This window comes from Silene latifolia, chromosome 2, assembly GCF_048544455.1.
Source record: "Silene latifolia isolate original U9 population chromosome 2, ASM4854445v1, whole genome shotgun sequence".
NCBI classification, from domain to species: domain Eukaryota; kingdom Viridiplantae; phylum Streptophyta; class Magnoliopsida; order Caryophyllales; family Caryophyllaceae; genus Silene; species Silene latifolia.
This window is the reverse complement of record NC_133527.1, coordinates 13874229-13893483: the sequence shown is the minus strand read 5'-3', so window position 1 is coordinate 13893483 and position 19255 is coordinate 13874229. Positions and strand designations below refer to the sequence as shown.

The 19255-nt window shown below is 35.6% G+C and overlaps 2 protein-coding genes across 2 annotated transcripts; one reads left to right on the top strand and one right to left on the bottom strand.

Moving 5' to 3' along the window:
• Positions 1–217: 217 nt before the first annotated feature.
• On the top strand, positions 218–11956 carry LOC141642313 (uncharacterized). Its single transcript, XM_074451088.1, has 8 exons — positions 218–517; positions 3004–3097; positions 3183–3233; positions 3328–3501; positions 4714–4893; positions 5061–5180; positions 10015–10148; positions 11434–11956. Exons 1-8 carry the CDS (start codon positions 372–374, stop codon positions 11489–11491), a joined length of 957 nt encoding a protein of 318 aa, XP_074307189.1. The 5' UTR covers positions 218–371; the 3' UTR covers positions 11492–11956.
• A 406-nt stretch (positions 11957–12362) lies between these two features.
• On the bottom strand, positions 12363–19255 carry LOC141642312 (sulfate transporter 3.1-like). The gene is made up of 11 exons (XM_074451086.1): positions 18839–19255; positions 16561–16768; positions 16271–16442; positions 15318–15383; positions 15037–15150; positions 14385–14501; positions 13697–14110; positions 13190–13380; positions 13021–13112; positions 12866–12942; positions 12363–12782 (listed from the first exon to the last, which is right to left on the bottom strand). Exons 1-11 carry the CDS (start codon positions 19158–19160, stop codon positions 12600–12602), a joined length of 1956 nt encoding a protein of 651 aa, XP_074307187.1. The 5' UTR covers positions 19161–19255; the 3' UTR covers positions 12363–12599.

Sequence of the window (19255 nt, the reverse complement as noted above, 5' to 3'; positions counted from 1 at the left end):
CCAACGGTTTTGAAAGATATAACAATTAAACCAGTTCTCGTCTTAGCTCTGCGTGTTATGCGAGATAACACCTATAAGGCTTGGCTAGACTAGTTCAAACACGATCCTATCAAACTGAAAATCGATAAAACATTTTCACTCCGACCCAAATTAATGAACACCGAAAACTTTATTTCGAGCATTTTTATTTTATTTTTATTTTCCAATTTATTACTAGTTCTCTTTGAAATGATTGCATCTTTTTTTTTTCGACGTAAAACGATTGAAATATTGAAATTGCGAAATGATGATAGCTTGAAATTGCTAATCAACCAACACTAACAAACCTCTCCGCAAGAACCCTAAATCTCAACATTCCCAGAAAAATTAAAATGGCGGAAACTGAAGGCAGTAAAGGAGTAGAAGTATCCCTAAAAGATCAGGGCAATGAATTCTTCAAAGCTGGAAATTACCTTAAAGCTGCTGCCCTTTATACTCAAGCCATTAAAATTGATCCCAATAATCCTACTCTTTATAGGTTTTAATCTCTTTTCTCATCACCCTTTTTCAAAATTTTGTTTTTGATGTTTTTATTTATTTATTTATTAAATTGGGTTATTTCCTGTAATACTGAAGATTTCTGCTAAAACCCTTGATTGTAAATGTTGTGTCTGACAAACCCAATAAATGTTTGTGGAAACTGGGCTGTGATCCCTGTAGAAAAACAGTTGGGAAGTAGGGACAACGATACCGCGCCACCGGGTGGTACCAAGTAGACCCTACATAGTGAATGGGTACTACGCGGTGGCGCCATCTCATTTTCCGGAAAGTAATATGGCAAAGTGATTATTGGATGTCTGTTATTCATGTATGACTTTTCTTCAGTTGTACTGGCTAGTAGTTCCTGAAATGCCACGAGAAAGCGTCTGGATCAATCATATGTAGTGATGTAGGGTTATGTCATTGATTCCGTTAGCTTTGCCACAATTATTGGTTGATAAAACAATCAAAAGCTGTTTTTTTGGTGGTAGATTGCAGTTGTGATGTTAATTTTATGTGTAGTGAGTTTCGGGTATTGTGGTGTAGTTGCCTGTTAGTTACCCTGGCTTGTGTTCTTACAAGATCACTGCCCTTTAGAGTACGACCAGCTGTGAGCTGTGGCTTCCATTATAAGAACTAAATTTGAATAATCTGGCTTAACGCGGATCTCAAGTCTGTGAGCATGACAATTCAGTAAGCTTGGTTATACTGAGTACTCAATGACAGCCAATCAGCTAATTCAGCTTGCTAAGTTAGTGATTCTCTATACTTAAGTAGTTAAGTTACTTGTCACCTGTGCATTGAATTTTGTACAAGCTGGTTGACTTGGTGTGGATGTTGAGTAGAGCTCCAACTGTGTTAAAAGTTAAAATTACTACCGCTCTCTAAGAGTGTAAAAGGTAAATAAATGATTTTTAAGAGAAAGGGAGTATTCTGATTTGAATAGTAACTCAGGTTCATGCTTTAAAAGAGTTGAATGAGATAACACAAGACACAAAACCACGAGGGAGACTCCTATTCTCGTAGACAGATTGCATTTGCTTTCAAATGGTTATATAAGCAGATGCAAGTTGGACATCGCATCCTGCATTCATTGTCTACCTCATAAAAACACCCCTAAAAAGGGAAAGTGAACTATTGGCAAAGAGCTTGGAACAAACTGAAATTGGAATATATGCTTTTTCCAACTTTATTTGCTGATGTTATGTGAGTCTAATCCTTGCTATATTGTATAAGATAGAAAAAAAGTGGAAGCAAACAATTTTTCGAGAAATATGGATGGAGGAGTGAGGAAATTTCTTTGTTGGCTTTATTATGATGCTATTACCTTTTCTCAACTGTACTTTTGATTGTACTGGACTATCAATCGTATGTAGTGATGTAGGGTTATGTCATTGGCTTCGTTAACTTGTTGATTTGCCACAATTATTGGTTGATAAAACAATCAAAAGCTGTTTTTTTGGTGGTAGATTGCAGTTGTGAATTGTGATATTAATTTTAAGTGTAGTGAGTTTCGGTTATTGTGGTGTAGTTGCCTGTTAGTTGCCCTGTCTTGTTTTCTTACAAGATGACTGCCATTTAGAGTACAACCAGCTGTGAGATGTGGCTTCCATTATATGAGCTAAATTTAATTAATCTGCCATAACGCGGATCTTAAGTCTGTGAGCATGCCAATTCAGTAAGCTTGGTTATACTGAGTACTCAATGACAGCCAATCAGCTAATTCAGCTTGCTACGTTAGTGATTCTCTATACTTAAGTTACTTGTCACCTGTGCATTGAATTTTGTACAAGCTGGTTGACTTGGTGTGGATGTTGAGTAGAGCTCCAACTGTGTTAAAAATTAAAATTACTCCACCTCTCTAAGAGTGTAAAAGGTAAATAAATGATTTTTAAGAGAAAGGGAGTATTCTGATTTGAATAGTAACTCAGGTTCATGCTTTAAAAGAGTTGAATGAGATAACACAAGACACAAAACCACGAGGGAGACTCCTATTCTCGTAGACAGATTGCATTTGCATTCAAATGGTTATATACGCTGTCTACCACATAAAAACACCCCTAAAAAGGAAAAGTGAACTATTGGCACGGAGCTTGGAACAAACTGAAATGGAATATATGCTTTTTCCAACTTTATTTGCTGATGTTATGCGAGTCTAATCCTTGCTATATTGAATAAGATAGAAAAAAGGTGGAAGCAAACAATTTTTCAGAAATATGGATGGAGGAGTGAGGAAATTTCTTTGTTGGCTTTATTATGATGCTATTACCTTTTCTCAACTGTACTTTTGATTGTACTGGACTACCAACCAATATATGCTGTCTGAAGGCATACAAAGTACTTACCACTTACCTGTTATTAAAGTGTTTATCTAGCAATGTAGCATTTGTTTGGGGATTTCTGAAATGTCCATGTGAGTTAATTCTTCTAAATTCTGTGTACTGAGATTCTCTTAAAGCTGACTTTTGTCGCATTATTCAACAGCAACCGTGCTGCTGCATTTCTCAACCTTGTCAAACTCACAAAAGCACTTGCTGATGCTGAGAAGACTATCAGTCTCAGCCCAAATTGGGAGAAGGTATATTTTTAATTCATCTCTATCATTTAGCCTCTGAAAGATTCGAGCACTTGAGCTGCTCACAATCCTTTTCTTCTTCATTTAGGGTTACTTTCGAAAGGGATGCATATTAGAAGCCATGGAGCGCTATAATGAGGTATGCTTTATACATAATGTCACACTAACTGTAATGTTTTTTTGCTTCAATGCTGAGGTTCATCTGTGTGCAATGATCTCTTCTAACCTTGCAGGCTTTAGAAGCATTTCAAGTAGCATCAAAGTATAATCCAAAAAGTACAGAGGTGTCGAAAAAAATTAAGAGAATTTCACAGTTGGCCAAGGATAAGCAGCGAGCTGAAGAAGTGGAGAAGATGAGGGCTGATGTTGATGTGGCAAAGCATTTGAGTGCATTGAAGTCTGAGCTGGTATGTAAGTTCATTCATAATATACTGTGTTTGGATCCACTGGAATAGAATCTGCACGCCAAGATTGGCATCTAGAAAAAAATAGAGTAAATAGAAACTGAGGCATCAATAAACGACACGCAGTGGCGGAGCGAGAATCATTAAGTGTGGGGTCAATTTTAATGTATGTTATTCATTTCTTTTACTACGGGGTCTTAAAGACATAAAATTTTTAAATCAGACAAATTTTTACGATGAAAAACGTCGATTGTCGGAAAGCTGTGGGGTCTCAAGACCTCACTACCTTGTATGTGGCTATGGCACTGACGACACGGGCAATTTACAAATAGATATTAAAAACATAATATGCATCTACCTAAAGGTTGTACTAACAACATTATCCTAGTGCCTCAAAGGTTTATGCCTATAACGAGTTAAAAAGTCAGATGTGTACAACTTTTCCGTTGTGTTGGAAAAAATGGTTGGTTGTTTTTGGATGGCTTGTTGAAAAATACTAAATTCCTTGTGGATGGTGTACACTTCACAATGTAGGAAACAAAAACTATGTAATGAACCATTTTGCTTTATTCTATCATATTGTACAGAAAACAATAATGAAATCTTTTGAGGCCATTGGATCGTCCTAAAGTTAGAGATTCAGTGATCGCAGCCACATCCCACATAAACTCTCTACTCTCTAGAACACTAGTTAGCCACCTCAGCACCAAGCGAATAGCTATATTTGGTAAGCTAAGAAAGGGTAATTACAACCTAATGCACATGCCATGTGCATGGCTTGACATTTGGCCACACAAGAGTACGGACACTAATAAGAATAACTGATCCAAATTGTTTCATTATTAGATGACTTTTGGTTCACATTATCACATTATATATCTCTGAAGTCCTGGCGATGTTAAATAAATCGTTTCCTGTTTAGCGCCAGAGTCAGTAGATCTTAAGTTCTTAACAATTGCATGTACTCCCTCCATTTCTTCATCTTTTTGGGTTTGTTTTTCCTGGTTCACTCCACTTTCAGTGGCACACTAGTTCATCACATAGAAAACAGAGGGAACTAAAGGCTGATGACATAAATAAAAATATTTGATTTAGGATAATGAGGTTGTAGTTGACAGAGAGTTAGTGTGGAACTCTGTAGTCTGTCCCTTGGATTGTTTTGGTAGTTATTGCATGCTAAATTTGGGTTGATTTGTAGTTTATTTCTAATTTCAGGTTGAGAAGTATGGAAGTGAAGAATGCGCAAATGATGTCTTCTCGTTTCTTGTAGAAACAATGGAAAATGCTGTCAAAACATGTCATGAAAACTCGAAAGTGGACCCAAGGGTGTACTTCCTTCTTGACAAAGAAAAGACGGATACAGAAAAATATGCGCCAGCTGTAAATATTGATAAGGTTCAGCTTTTAACTTTCTCAATCTAATTGGAATCTTTGTGCTCAATAATGTACTGATAGTATTATAAGCCTGTTGAAGAGATATGACAGTTGCATAATCATTAAGAGTCTTTGCAGACATCTGTTGTAATTTTTAAAACTATAATCCGCTTTATTTCCTATGCCAGGCTTTTGAATCGCCGGAGACACACAGTAGATGCTTCTCTTTTCTCAGGGAGTATGCAGTGGAGTCTTTTTCAAGATCAGCTTGCTTGATCACTCCCAAAAACATAATATCTTACCCTCAGGTAATTTTAATTTGAAGAAACTTCTTATTTCCTTGTCCCATTTTCTCTTCTGCTACCACTTGCCTCTGATGTTAAAATTACGAGACTTTTGGTGTTTGGTCTTAAACCGATGTTTGATTATATTTTCGAAAGCTGAAATGCTGCCTCTTGATGCTCATATAGAGGAAAATAGGCACACGGTTGACTGACAATTTTATGTGAGAAAGATAATGTAAAGTTTTCCTATCCCAATGAAATCACAAACTAACTTTTCTTTGGTTCTGGATTATTTTAGAATAGATAAACAGCTCAGTTAAGTGTCTGCCCTTCTTTCTGTTGCCAAGTAACAGTTGTTCTTAGACGCAATTTTAATTAAGTCATTGTAAAACAGCCACTTTAGTAGTGTTGAAGTGGAGTATCACTAAGAACAAACTGAATAACATTTTAGTAGTGTTATAACTATTTTACGGCGATTACGTTTGTTGTAGTGTTTGTGTATGAGACTATGAGTACATGTTCTTCTTGCCTTCTGTTATGTAGCAATTGATTATATATTCTACAGCTAATGAGATCGCTGCTTTTCTATGGTATATTTTATGTGTTTGCATGGGACCTGTTGATGTGCCTATGTACGGCTCTTGAACATTTAAGTTTAGCATGCTAGAATTGAGGGAGATAAAGAAGTCCTTACGTTAAATGAACATAGGCATCTGACTGTTATTTGAGTCTTACAATTTGAAAACTCGTGTAGTGTGTTGTAGAATCTTTAGTTATGAGGCTTAACTCGGTAAAGATGCTCACCAAAATTATCTAAACCATGCGCGATGGAGAGCACTAGAGGCAGTGTTTAATAGGATTCAGAAGTGGGGAATGAATAATATTATTAGGGAAGGGGAAAACTAAAACAAACATGGATAGTGATTGAAAACGATATGGATGTTTTTGGGATTAGTGAGGATATGGCAATGGAGAGGGCACTCTCGAGAGAAAAAAAATCATGTTGAAGATGTTTGACTTTTGGATTTTTTTTTTGGTTTCTTACTTTTACCATTTTACATACAACAGTAGTTTTTCTTTGACTTGTACTATTTTTTTTTTTTTTTTGCAAACTTATTTTAGTTCTTTAATTTTTGGTTTCCACAACTTTCTTACCTTGCTTTAATTTTTTCAAGTTTCGTCCGTGTTTATTTTATTTTCGTTTACTTTTGTTTACTTAGCTCTGACCGTATTGATGGATTCAAGCCTTAAAGGAAAACCACCTTTTCCGCCGCCCTCCTTTCATCAAATCTGGTTGGAGCACATCTTTTCGTCTTTAGATCATTCAAATCCTATTTAATTTCAACAAAATTTGTGATTGTTATCAATGTTTTTTGGGCTTACAAATTTATACCACTGAGGAAAAAGAAAAGAAATGACTGAAGCTTATAACTTCGATATATTCCTAGGAAAACATTTATCTCATAAGACACTTGATGAGACACTATCGAGATAAGAAGCAAGTTTTTTAAGGTGGATTTTCTAAAATCAAAAGCTAACTTTTTAAACTTGCTTTGTGGTTTGGGTACTTCCATAATCCCATTATCTTGTCGAATATGTCGATCCCTCCATGATGCTTGGGCATAAGTAATTGGGCTTTGTATGGAGGGCTTTTACAATGCCTAAACAATGGCAATAAATTGTGATATCATTAACACGATTGCGAACCACGGTTTCATTACTATGGCACGACAGAAAGAACAATTACACGTCTCATGGTGGTTTGTTTGTTTATCAGTTATCCTGTAGTGTCAAGTTTGTTTTGTGTTGGCTATGTCTGAGCCTAGGCTTTCTAGATCTTGTCATATACGGCAAATTTTAGCCGTTACAGCGAAATATTGGTCATTTATCAAGGATCCTTTACACTGAAAATACCTCATTGCTCAGTTGAAAGTATTATATATCTAGTAGGGCAAAGTATTATATATCTAGTAGGCTGAGCAAAAAATCCGATTATCCAAACCGACCCGATATTCGATCCGTACCCGATCCGATTTTTTGGATATCTGATCCAAAATCTTTGGTTTTGGTTTGGATATGGATACTAGAATTAAAACATTTGGATATCTGATCCGATCCGAAACTATAGTTTTCTAGCATAATTTCGAGAAAATACAATTTTATTTGATACAAGAACTTAATTAAAGTTTAAAATATTAAAGAAACATGTAAGTGGTACTTAAATTTTATGTCGAGAACATTGGAGTAAGAATACTAAATAAAATCATAATGTAAGACGATGAAATATGATCGTGTTTCAAACTTAATTTTAAAGTAAATTCCAAAATATAGATATCCGTTGGATATCCGCATCCGATCCGATTATTTTGGATATCCGGACATTGGATATCCGAAACATTTGGTTTGGATGTGGATATCTGACTTCAGGAATTTCGAATATGGATATATGATCCGAATTAGCACTTTGGATCGGATATCCGATCCGTGCTCTGATCTAGACTTATGTGTGTAGCACTGTAGCAAGGTATTTTCAATATGTCAGTAACAAGATTATTTGACGTTTGTACATAGTTACCAGTTTTCCACCAATATTTGGCTTGCTTGACAAAGGCCCACAGAGCAAACACTTGCAAGTTGTGTTCTCAACGCAAATTTCCTTTTCAGCATAACCTAGTCAATACTCAATACTGAGGAACAAGGACGGTTGGTATTTCTAGAAAGAATAAGATAATTGGACTTAGGGAATGGCAAGTTCACAAATCAAAACCAATACCAAGTGGATTTATCTTTTTTTTTTTTTCCAAAAAATTGTAGTTTTCTACTGGAATTTTTGCTTGCCGGACGAGGGGGATGTACCTGTAAGGGACTTAGGTGAGAAAACTCTTATGAAAATTAGCATGTCACATTTGCACTAATATCCATGCTCTCAATGAAAACCAAAACCAAAACCAAAACTCTTATGAAAACTCTCTATTTCAATGTATAAACTCTACTTGGCATTTTCCTCACTATATGAAAAAGTCTAATGAGGAGTAGTATGATTAACTGTTAATCGATTTTTTATGATTACTGTAAGCACTAGAAACAGTCCGTCTTGCTTGTGACCTCCCACAAGTCACAACCTTCTCCCACTTGCCCTCTCACTTGCCCTTTTGTCTCACGTCACAAGCTTGTGACGGATTTTGTCCGTCACAAATGAGAATTTGTGTTCTAGAAATTGCATCTCCTATTCACATTTTTAGGGCCTTAAGGAGCCATAAACATTAAAAAAAAAAAGACTTCAAAAATGAAACTTTTAATTGTTTTTTTGTTCTTATCAATGATTGAAGAAGAAGAAGAAATTCAGCTGGTAATTTAATCTATACAATGATTTAGTTCAAGGTTTTTCCTTAAACATTAATGGCACATGAAGCTGGTTTTGACTAAGAACTCCTATGTGAACTTAACTTACAGCTATTTTGCTTTTAATCTTCAGAAAATGTAATTTCTTAAGCCTTCAAACATTGTATGATTTTTTACATATTTTCCATTACATTAATGTCAAATGGCATACAACAACACTAACAACAAAGCCTTCATCCAACATGATTTAGAGTCGGCAACATGAATCATCGTCGGAGATCATCAATGATAATGAAATATTGTAAGGTATGGCGCTAGTAGAACAGTGAAGGAATTACTCTTCCCACTCCATGTGGATACCTGACTTCGAACAAAGGCCATAATCATACAGATATATTATTTTCTAAATCTGTTTTTTACTGTGACAAGGTTTCAAATTCATATCTTGTACCCCATCAGAATTTTTGAAATTATGTCCAAACAATTTTGAATCTATAGTGAGATATCTTGATTTAATTTCTCTAACAACACAATCTCTCCTTGTTTCCCACATAGGATAGACATGTTCACCTGACCCCTTTTTTCTTGTTATGGGCTGGAGACGATGAGACAATGGGGTAGTCTTGTTATTGTTTTGAAATGCAATAATATCAAAAGGTTGTGATGCTGAGTGAGCAGGGACACAGTGACCGACAATCTGTGTTTTTATCAGAATTAGAATCTTTCTTAATATATCTTATCATTCTTATGAGAGGAACTTGAGAAACATCGATGTTGAGATGGCCATGTCAGTAATTCGTGTGTCTTTATTAATGTTACTTGTAAATGGAGTTGCATAATAACACCTTTTACTTTTAGTTTATCATCTCTCAATGGTTGCAAAATACTTCATCTAGATGTTACTTGAGTATGGTTTTATTGCCATTAACACTAATAGACATGTGATTTACCTTTTTTTTTTTTTTTTTTTTTTTTTTTTTTTTTTTTTTTTTTTTTTTTTCCTGCTATTGGTTCAAGTTCACCAGTTCAGTAGTCTTGCAAATAGCAGCCTACGTGTGTACTGAACAAGGATCTGGCTGCATCATCTTGAGCTTGCTGTTAGCTGCATGACTAGTGCGTGCACTAGCAAGCGATATGAATATATGATTTAGCTTTGTGGTTGTACAACTTGCATGATCCCATAAGCTGACCAGGAAGCTTACTGTTTCTGTTCCGGGGGAAGGAGCACGAGGTTCAATCATCCCATAATTATTTTTTTGAACAAGCACTCATCCCATTTTTTGATGTGCCTCTTCTTTTAATCAAATTGATCAATTAATGATTAGTGTCTCAATGTAAATCCGAATGTTTTGCTATTACTTTAAATGCACTTTATCTCTTAATTTTTCCTTGCAATTTTTTCCTTCATGAGAAAAAAAATGTTTCATACTCCATAATGTACATTAGGAACATGTTGTGCCTAATTTGCATTAAATATATTAATTAATGACGCAGTAAACTTCTTTTCTATGTACAGGTTTGGAAGGGCCAAGGGTTTAGGAAATGGAAACATGGGCAAAATGATGGACTCTTTGTCCAGTTTGAGTCCCCCCTCGTACGTAAACTGTGGTTTATCCCTTGTGTCAATGAGAAAGGAAAGACTTTGTGCAGGTTAGATCTTGTACTTTTTTCTTTCCTATGTCCTTCCCGTTTACTCTTTCATGATCTAAGTACTCGTCTTACTTTGTTCTATAACATCTGAATGTTACTTATGTCTTTGGTATTTTACAGTCCTATTATGCTCATTAACATATGGGAGTAATAAATTTCTTGTTATTTCCATGAACTGTTGATTAGCCAGCCTACATTAGACACCGTAGTTTATTTCTTTTACCACAGTAGTGTTTGGGTATTGATTTGGACATATGGGGTTTATAATGTTTCCAAATTTGCATAACAATTAATATTCATCAATAATCTCTTCGAAGAAATACTTCCTCCTACTCAACAGATGTTTATGTTTTCTTTTTTGGGGTGTTTCACCAGATTGTTTACATTTGCTTTTTAGGTAAAATTTAGACAACTCAATTACCAAACTACCCTCAATCTCACTCCAACATCACCCTATCCTCCATTTTTACCCTCAACCTAGAACAACCCTCATCCCAAATCACCCTACCAGCTACCATGACACCGAGCCTCATTGACAAGCCTGGGGTTTTTTCAGCGTTCGCCGACACTTATAAGTGATGGGCGTCAAACCAACCTGCAGTTCTCGGCGTTCTCAGGTGACTTTGGGCGATGGGACACGGCGGATGTAAGCTGGTCAGTTTGATAGGTGGGCGTGGTTATTGTACGGGTCAACTATGGCAGCACTGTTGGGGTGTTGGTGGATGAAGTGTGACTAGGTGATGGTTGGTAAATCCGAGGCTTAGAGGGAAAGGGTTAAAGGGAATTAAGTAATCCATGCCCCATTATCTTATCTCTCCTAAAAAACCGCACAAAAAAGCAAATTTAGAGTTCCTGTTAAGTCGGAGGGAGTATTTGATTTTTGGAGCTAGATATTCCATCCTATTTTCGCCCTTCTCTCTTTTCCTTAATGTGGACTCAATGTGTTATCTTTGATTTTTTAAGCTAGACATTGGAAATTTTAGACTTCATCTATCCCATTTATATTGTCATGTTTGATTTTCTGGTCAAACTTCAACCGAAATTCTTTCACAGTATAGACACTTGCGAACTTCTTAAAAATTACACATTGTAAAGTAAGCGACCCCAATCCATTTTGGATCTATGCTATGTTGTATTTACCCATTGTAAAAAAAGATGTATAGAAAAAATAAGTATGTTCAATTTGGAACTTTGGATCTAGCGACGACATATTTGAGATAGAGATAGTAGTATCTTTCGCGAATCTCAAGAGGTTTATACTTAAATCGGCTAATTATGTTTCCAGGGATCCTGAAGCTTTGGACATCAGTGCTCATGAAGTCCTTCCCAAAATTTTCAAATGAACAGCAACAAGTTTTGACAAGCGTCTCTTCTCTTGGATTGACGATCTTTCATATGCTGGATGGACTGCAAAAGGGCTCCTGATTGCGGCAACACATCATGTCAGAAGTCTGTTCACTGATGCCAATATGTAGATAACCTGTTCTCTTCCTCTTCATTGCTTATTAAGTTGGCGTTTTTTAGCTCATGTTTGATGCTCGACATCCTGGTTCAGAGTAGCACCGGGATCTTTTTTTGCACCTCTCATTTAGTTTGATTCTTGTTTTATTTTCTGTTTGCTACAGCAGTATATGCGAACCTAATTTCAGATTTGCATATTGCATGGTTTTAGCCTTGAGTTTAGAACAATTCTATATAGCATGTTGGGTTTTAGGATATACCATAGTTGTAAACCTTAAATCAAGAGGATTGTAATGTTACAACTCTTAGAAGACTTTCAAATATTTATGAAATCGCGGTTTGCTTCATTATGCATGCATGATGCAACCTCTGTTTACGTTTTAGACTAGTTTTAAGGCGCGACTGCTATTGGATAATTTTTATGATGTTATGCCATTATCGTTGTTTGGCCCTCAACCATTGTCGCCTGGTCCTCAACCATTATCGTCTGCCAGCCTTAAGCCCGCCATTACAGATTCCCTTTACTTTCACTGTAAATCACCAAGTCCTCTATCCTCGTACCTGTTTCTCTCATTATTTTCTCTTTTCCATCATCTCTCTAATCTACTCTCCCTAGGGTCTATGAATCTGTGAATAGTGTTTGAATGTACCTTTTATCCTTAGTTCGACAGGTAAGATGTTCCGTCCTAGTTTACTGTTATTTGGTCGTCGTTTGTCAATTATTGAGACGAGTGGAACAGAAATGTGACAATGTTTGGACAGGAATCGCACTGCGTAAAAACGGGCAAGTGCGCTTTTTTTTTGCACATACAATGCACCAAACCAAAGTTTGTACAACATGGGGACCCGCTACGATCCCCTATATATGGTTTACATTCTTTCCACCATTGGTTTATAAACTGACATCCTTTGTGCAGGCCACTGTTATTTATCAACGCCACTTCCGAAAATATACCTGTGGTGGATGCGCCTGAGAAGTTTCTTTCGATTTTACACACCGCACTCTTGATCATCAGCTTGAATTGAAAGCGCCTTGCAAGTTTCCAGCTTGTTTGTGCAATGTTTTACCGCGTCACAAACTGTTGGGTACAGTGATTCCTCTCCAAAGTCGTCGATACTTCTTGACAGATACATTTTCTTTATTACTTCATTTCCAGGGTTGGCTAATATCAGCTGCAAAATCACCCAACATGAAATTCAGTAAATTTCGACTGAAATCGATTGAAATCAATATCAACAATGGTTCGAGATATTACCTTCAAATCCCTTAGCTCCATAAACTTCCTAACTTCTTGAAGCATGCCAATTCCACTAGTGTCGATGCTACCAACGGCTGTCAAAGTAAGATCATGTTAAAACTCGTACCAAAATATACTCGTAATTAAATTCCTAAATTCGAAATTAAATTTACCTCCTAAATCGAGTATAACATGTTCTAATGTGGGTTCTAGAGTAGCAGAAGATTGTATTCTCTCTTCCTCCTCATAGACCCATCTTCTAATTCTGCATAAATTCGACAAAACAGCGTAAGCAAATTCCGAATCAGGCTGGTGTAAATATGACAACCCGAAATTGCATACCTTTCTCTTAAATAATTTGTGCAGGCAAAGTTGATAGGTCCTTCAATCTGAAGGATAAGAATTCCTGCAACTCTTTGTGCAGATCCATATTGTTCCATACTTCTGTAGGACATTGTATTTGGTAAATTGCCTAACATGTAAGTCTTCGGCCTTGCGACAATCAGCAGAAGCTTTACTACCGATAAGCTGATCTGCAAACATTTTCAATACATAACCAAGTGGTGTTAGTCCAGTGGTAGCCGGGTTAAACCTTGACGCTTGCAGAAATGCAGGAGTTGAGAGGTCCCGGGTTCGACTACCAGCTGGGGCGATGATCACTTGGCCACTGCAGCCCCCGAAGGGGGTGGCTTACATGGTCCATGTGGTGGTGCGGGAACGCATGGGCCTGGGGGACTCAACCCCCTGGTCATTAAAAAACATTTTCAATACATATACTTGTTTAAGACAATCTTACAACCGCGTTTTTATTGTAAAATCAGGGTTACAGAAAAGGAAGATGGTATATACCGCGATAATCAAGCCATTGTCGACACTGCCAAAGACGACACCAATGTAAGTGCTGATGCAAATGACAAAGTCGAACTTGTCGACTTTCCAAAGATGGACGACTTCTTCATATTTGAGGAGACCTAACATGGCATAGAAAATGATAGCAGCAAGGACCACTAATGGTGTGTATCGAAACAGTGGTATCAACAACAACAATACAATCATCACTGTTATTGACATTACTACGTTCGACATTGCTGTTTTACATCCTGCATTGAAATTTACTGCACTTCTCGAAAATATTCCTGAAGTAAGGTAGCACGACGTGCAGGAGCCAACGATGTTCATGAGTCCGAACGCTAACATCTCTTTGTTCCCATCAATGTGATAGTTTTTGAACATAGCAAAACTCCTTCCAACTGCTACTCCTTCCTGAAACACCAATTTCTTATTAGCATCAATAGTTCATACCACGGATAATATAATACTCCCCCTGTCTCGTGAATAGTTTACGCTTGCTTTATTTTGCGAGAGGGAAATAAAGCAAACGTAAACTATTGACTAAACTATTCACGAGACAGAGGCAGTCAATAGTTTACGTTTGCTTTATTTTGTTTCCTCTCGCAAAATAAATCAAGCCTAAACTATTCACGTAAACTATTGACTGGAACAGAGGGAGTAACAATTTTGTGACGTGAAGGCTTACGGCCAAAACAATGATGGCAGTAATGGCACCGGTCTTGAATGCTGTCATAACATGAGGCGACCCGAATTCTAAATCATTAATTGATAGTGGATTTAACCCTTTCTTCAGTGATCCAATCTGAAATTGCACCGAATATCAAATTATGTCATACAAGTGTTTTCGAAATTAAACGTTTACATAAGGGTGACATATTAACTAGTTTTGTACTCCATATACGATAATCTTGTCCACGACGTACGTCTCAAAAATTAATTTTTAAGTAAGGCTGTGTTTCTGACACAAGGGTAATACCATAAAGTTAATCCCACATTTTAACATTATATAAGCGGGAGTTTTTGATTCATTAGGTTACGAGTTACAGGTTAAATTAACACAAATTCTTGTTTCAGACCGACACTTTTAGTCTTATTTGTCAGACGGATAGAATGTTGCCATTTTTTAAGAAAATATAACCAATTAATTCACAAAAAGTTATGACTAGAGGTGTCATTTTTTACCCTGAAAATGATGTGAACAATAATGGTAACATGTTATCAAAAAATAACAACATTTTATTGTAAAATGATGACATGTTGCCTGTCTTATTTCAGACCAAAAACAATGGTCTTAAGAAAAACGGACTGTTAAATTAATGATAGAGATGATTACGAACCACTTGAACACCATGTTTTTCAGCATGTGTGAGGTATACAAGTACACTCCCAAGAATAACAGACACAAGAGGGGCCATTGCACTGAACCAAAAAAAGGCTGGTTTTCTGTTTGCCTGTTGATAAGACCAAAAAGTATCACATCAAATCTTATTATGTGATAATAATTATTGGGTCAGACGATCTCATATTGTGAGACGGTTCATTTACATAAAATGAAATTAGTTGGATGATGTAATTGAAGTAGTGGAACAGTGAAACAAAGAATGAAATGGTGACGCACATAGTATTTGGTCATCAACATGTAGAACAAGAAGCTGAAACCTAAGATTGCACTTTCCCACTGCCACTGCAAAACAAAAAAGACACAAAAAAGTTCAATCAGTACTACTATTATAGGTCAAGTGCTATAGAATACTCCATTTAACAACTTTTGCACTTTGAAAAGATTATAAACGTGTTAGTAGGTTAGAGTATGTGGCCGAATAACATTTGACAATGGAGTAGTGGAATGAATAGTAGTGGATGGTTAACATAAAGTGGCCCTGTGTTACTCAGACACGCCGAGACGTGTCAGTGTCCGACACTTGTCGGCGTGTCGGACACGACTATTTGGAGTGAATTTTCCTGTTTTGTGGTCTAAATTGAAGTGTCGAAGTATCGTATCGTGTCGGACACCGACACGTGTCTGAAACGCGACACGGCAGTTAAGTGAAGTGTCGGAGTAACATAGAAGTGGCCCAACTAGCATGCCGGTTATGGGTGGGACAGGTGGATGGAAAAGTAGTTAAGATGTAGGGTCGTCAAATGAATTTGTCAAGTTAAGCTCGAAAAGTCAAATTAATATCAAAGTAATAAGAAAACTAAATTTTGTAGTCATTTTTTACTACAAGTACTTAAACTTGGGCATGCATCAAGTAAATGAACTTTAAGATGGCTAGCTTTAAGAATCTTTTGAATATTAAATGACTATATTAAGATGACACTGCAATGACCTCATTCAGTGTCCGTCCGAATAAAAGTTATTGTAATCGTTATAGAGTATAAGATTACATATAAAAATCATAAAATCTAAGATTTATATCACATTACATCGACTGATTGTTAATTCACCATGTTCTCGATCTAAAAGATTGGTGAATTTATTTTAAGTCGGTAAAAATGAATTAATTTTGCTATTGTATGATACATATGCATTAAGTAAGAACAAAGTGTGACAATGTTAAGGAAAAGTACCTTATGAACTTGGGAGAAGAGGGCGTGAAGAACAGAAATAACGTCAGATTCATGACCAACTTGTTTAACAGCAACAAAGCTCTTAAGTTGCTGTAAACAAACTGTTGTTGCAACTCCTCCCATAAATCCTACTATCGTTGCATGCGACAGCAGATCTACTATAAATCCCAATCTACATTTACGATAACCATAATATTAAACGATAGTTACTTTAACGCGGTTATTTAGGTAAAATATCACATGGGATGGTTTTACATTTGGTCAGGTGCGAATTAGTGATTATTGATTACCTTAAGAAGCCTAAGGAAGCTTGAATTGCACCGGCGAAGAAGGTAGCCGTAAAAGCCAAGTGAAGATATTCAGTAGGGTTTTCGGTAGGACTAACAACCTTGCCCAAGGTGTTGGAGAAAAGTAGAGACGCGACAGCCACCGTACCAATGGCCACATCTCTTGAGCTCCCCATCATTGCATATACCAATGGTGGCACAAAGCTTGAATCTTCATTTCCACAACATTCATTTCATAATAATAATCAATTAATAATTTACATCATAAATTAGATAATTACTTTAGGGAAATGATAATGGGTTATATTTAAGGAACTAAATATAGAAAATATTCTTAATATATGCATTAATTGCATTGATTTATGTGTACTTTAGGCTTAAATTTCTAAATTAACACCAAATATGCGCACAAATAGGAGATAGAAGGGATTACGAGTAGGTCTCCTGAGAGACGGTCTCTCACTAAACTTATTGAGAGACCTATTACAATTTCATGGAAAAGTGGTACAAAAAGTAATAAAATAGGTACCTATGCTTTAAAATAAGGTACTAATAAAAATGGTTATAATATAAGATAAAATAGGTACAATTGTTATGAAAACATGTACCAAACGAAAAAGGCATTTTGAGTCACGACCAATAATAAAAAGGGTACGAAAAGGATGTAAAAGGGTACAATAAAAGTGGTCTCTCAATAACTTATTGATAGACCGTCTCTCCAATATTTTAGTGTTATACGAACAACAATTCTTGTGTAAAGCAATTTTACACTAATTATAATTTTACCTAAACACCCTCCTATAATTTCTCTTATTAACTACCCATGTTTTGGGAAGGGGATAATTGATTTTTTACATTGATTTAGTGTAAAACCGTTTTACACAGCGATTTCAATTTTGACTGGTTTGAAACAGATTATGAACACCACATCTCATAACTTTACCAATTAAACGAATTATCATCTGCATTTCATCATCTCTCATTTTCATTGAACAAAGTCTGCTAATATTTTTGGTTCAAATAAGAGCACTACGTCAGACTCACACAAGTAAGAATTGAATCCCCATCCTTGGGGTAAGAGAGCTAGCTTGTAAAAATCTTCTAATTAAAATGGTGTTTTCACTTCTAGAAGGAGATAATGTCAAGTAGAAAACTTTTGTTTGTAGCATGATAGTTTGTGAATTAGGTAACGATTTTTTCGAGCAAAAATGTATTATCCATCTATAATTACGCTTCAACCGAGATTATTTAAGCTGACTCACTACCTAATCGACGTTCTTAATTGATTTATTACCCTAAATAACATGTTCTAAATTTATATATTTAGAAGATATTGTGGACAATTTAAATTCTATTGATGATTTGCCCTTATATGGAAATTAACAAAAAAAGAGATTCCTATTCAAGATTTAATAAATATGTAACCTTAAAAACAAAATGAACTTGCTAAAGGCACACACACTTATGCAATACTAACGGTTTTTCTAACATGTATTTTAAGGGCACACGATAAAATGTAATTTAAGGAAATATTTCAAAGATTCATTCGCTAAAAATGGTAACAATGAGTATATCTCTCAATTATTTTATGCTATAATCTTAAAAATATTTCCTTAAATGACTTTTTATCGTGTAATTAGGACCAAAAAAAGATTCTTATCACATAAATAAAAAATAATAGAAACGTGCACAAGACACACGCCCTTATCCTATTTTCTAACTGCATGCATTGGATATTTGTGCAGTTTTCTTTGGAAACTGCTAATATTAATGAATAGTTATTGCTAAAAAAAATAGTAGTTGAGATCAAAAAATAAAAGATAAGTTGTTAACATGTCATCAAAAATTATTCCCAGCCTTTTGGAAATAGAAATTATCTGTATTTTCACTTCTGTAAAGAATTTTTTTAGACTGAATGATTTCGATATGAAAACTAATATTAACGTGATAAATATTTCATGCCGTAACCTAATCAAAGATAACATGAACACGAGTATTATAGTTATAATTTTCACAAATACTCGTTATTTTGATTGATTTTACGTAAAAGTAACACTTTTGTGTAGAAATTTAATACAATTATGGAAACATAAAGTAAGCGAGCCACAATTTACTTGAATATTCCATGTAAATTTATCGATTTTGAATGAATATAGTCAATTATACACGCCTTATGATTTCACGTAATTTCCCTTTAATTTAATCTATGCATTACGAACAAACAAACAAACAAATAGAAAAACCCTAAAATGAAACAATGAAGCACAAAAATAAAACTTACATAGGCCAATAATAGGAGGCAAGCTAGCCAAATTAGCATAGCTAATTCCTTGAGGAACGGCAAGACTAGCAATGGTAATGCCGGAAATAAGATCGGACTTGAAAAATTGAAGGGTGTATCGCGGTGCCCATTCAAAAATTGGTATGAAATATTGTAATGCAAACCATAATTGTTGTAGACAAGGCTTATTTTTTGATGTTCTAAACGGGTCATCTGGAAAAAACGTCTCTTTAAAGTTCGATTTTAAGAGTGTGGCGAATGGTTTATCTTGAGGAATTGGGACTTTAGAAGTGTATTGTTCATATTCGTTGCCTTTCTCCATTAGAAATTATAACCAATATGAACAATTATGTTTCTAAAGTTAAAAAAACAAGTTTATTATAATTATCTTAGAAAAAATGGATAATATGAAGTTGG

What these genes read in the sequence shown, in the direction of transcription:
- LOC141642313 (XM_074451088.1), top strand. Translation starts at nt 372, where the DNA reads ATGGCGGAAACTGAAGGCAGTAAAGGAGTAGAAGTATCCCTAAAAGAT. An exon ending in GTGCATTGAAGTCTGAGCTG is followed by an intron (nt 3,502 to 4,713) that starts GTATGTAAGTTC and finishes TTCTAATTTCAG; the next exon opens with GTTGAGAAGTATGGAAGTGA. An exon ending in CAGCTGTAAATATTGATAAG is followed by an intron (nt 4,894 to 5,060) that starts GTTCAGCTTTTA and finishes TTCCTATGCCAG; the next exon opens with GCTTTTGAATCGCCGGAGAC.
- LOC141642312 (XM_074451086.1), bottom strand. Translation starts at nt 19,160, where the DNA reads ATGGAGAAAGGCAACGAATATGAACAATACACTTCTAAAGTCCCAATT. An exon ending in TCTTCTCCCAAGTTCATAAG is followed by an intron (nt 15,384 to 16,270) that starts GTACTTTTCCTT and finishes TTTGTTTTGCAG; the next exon opens with TGGCAGTGGGAAAGTGCAAT. An exon ending in TGTTGATGACCAAATACTAT is followed by an intron (nt 15,151 to 15,317) that starts GTGCGTCACCAT and finishes TCTTATCAACAG; the next exon opens with GCAAACAGAAAACCAGCCTT.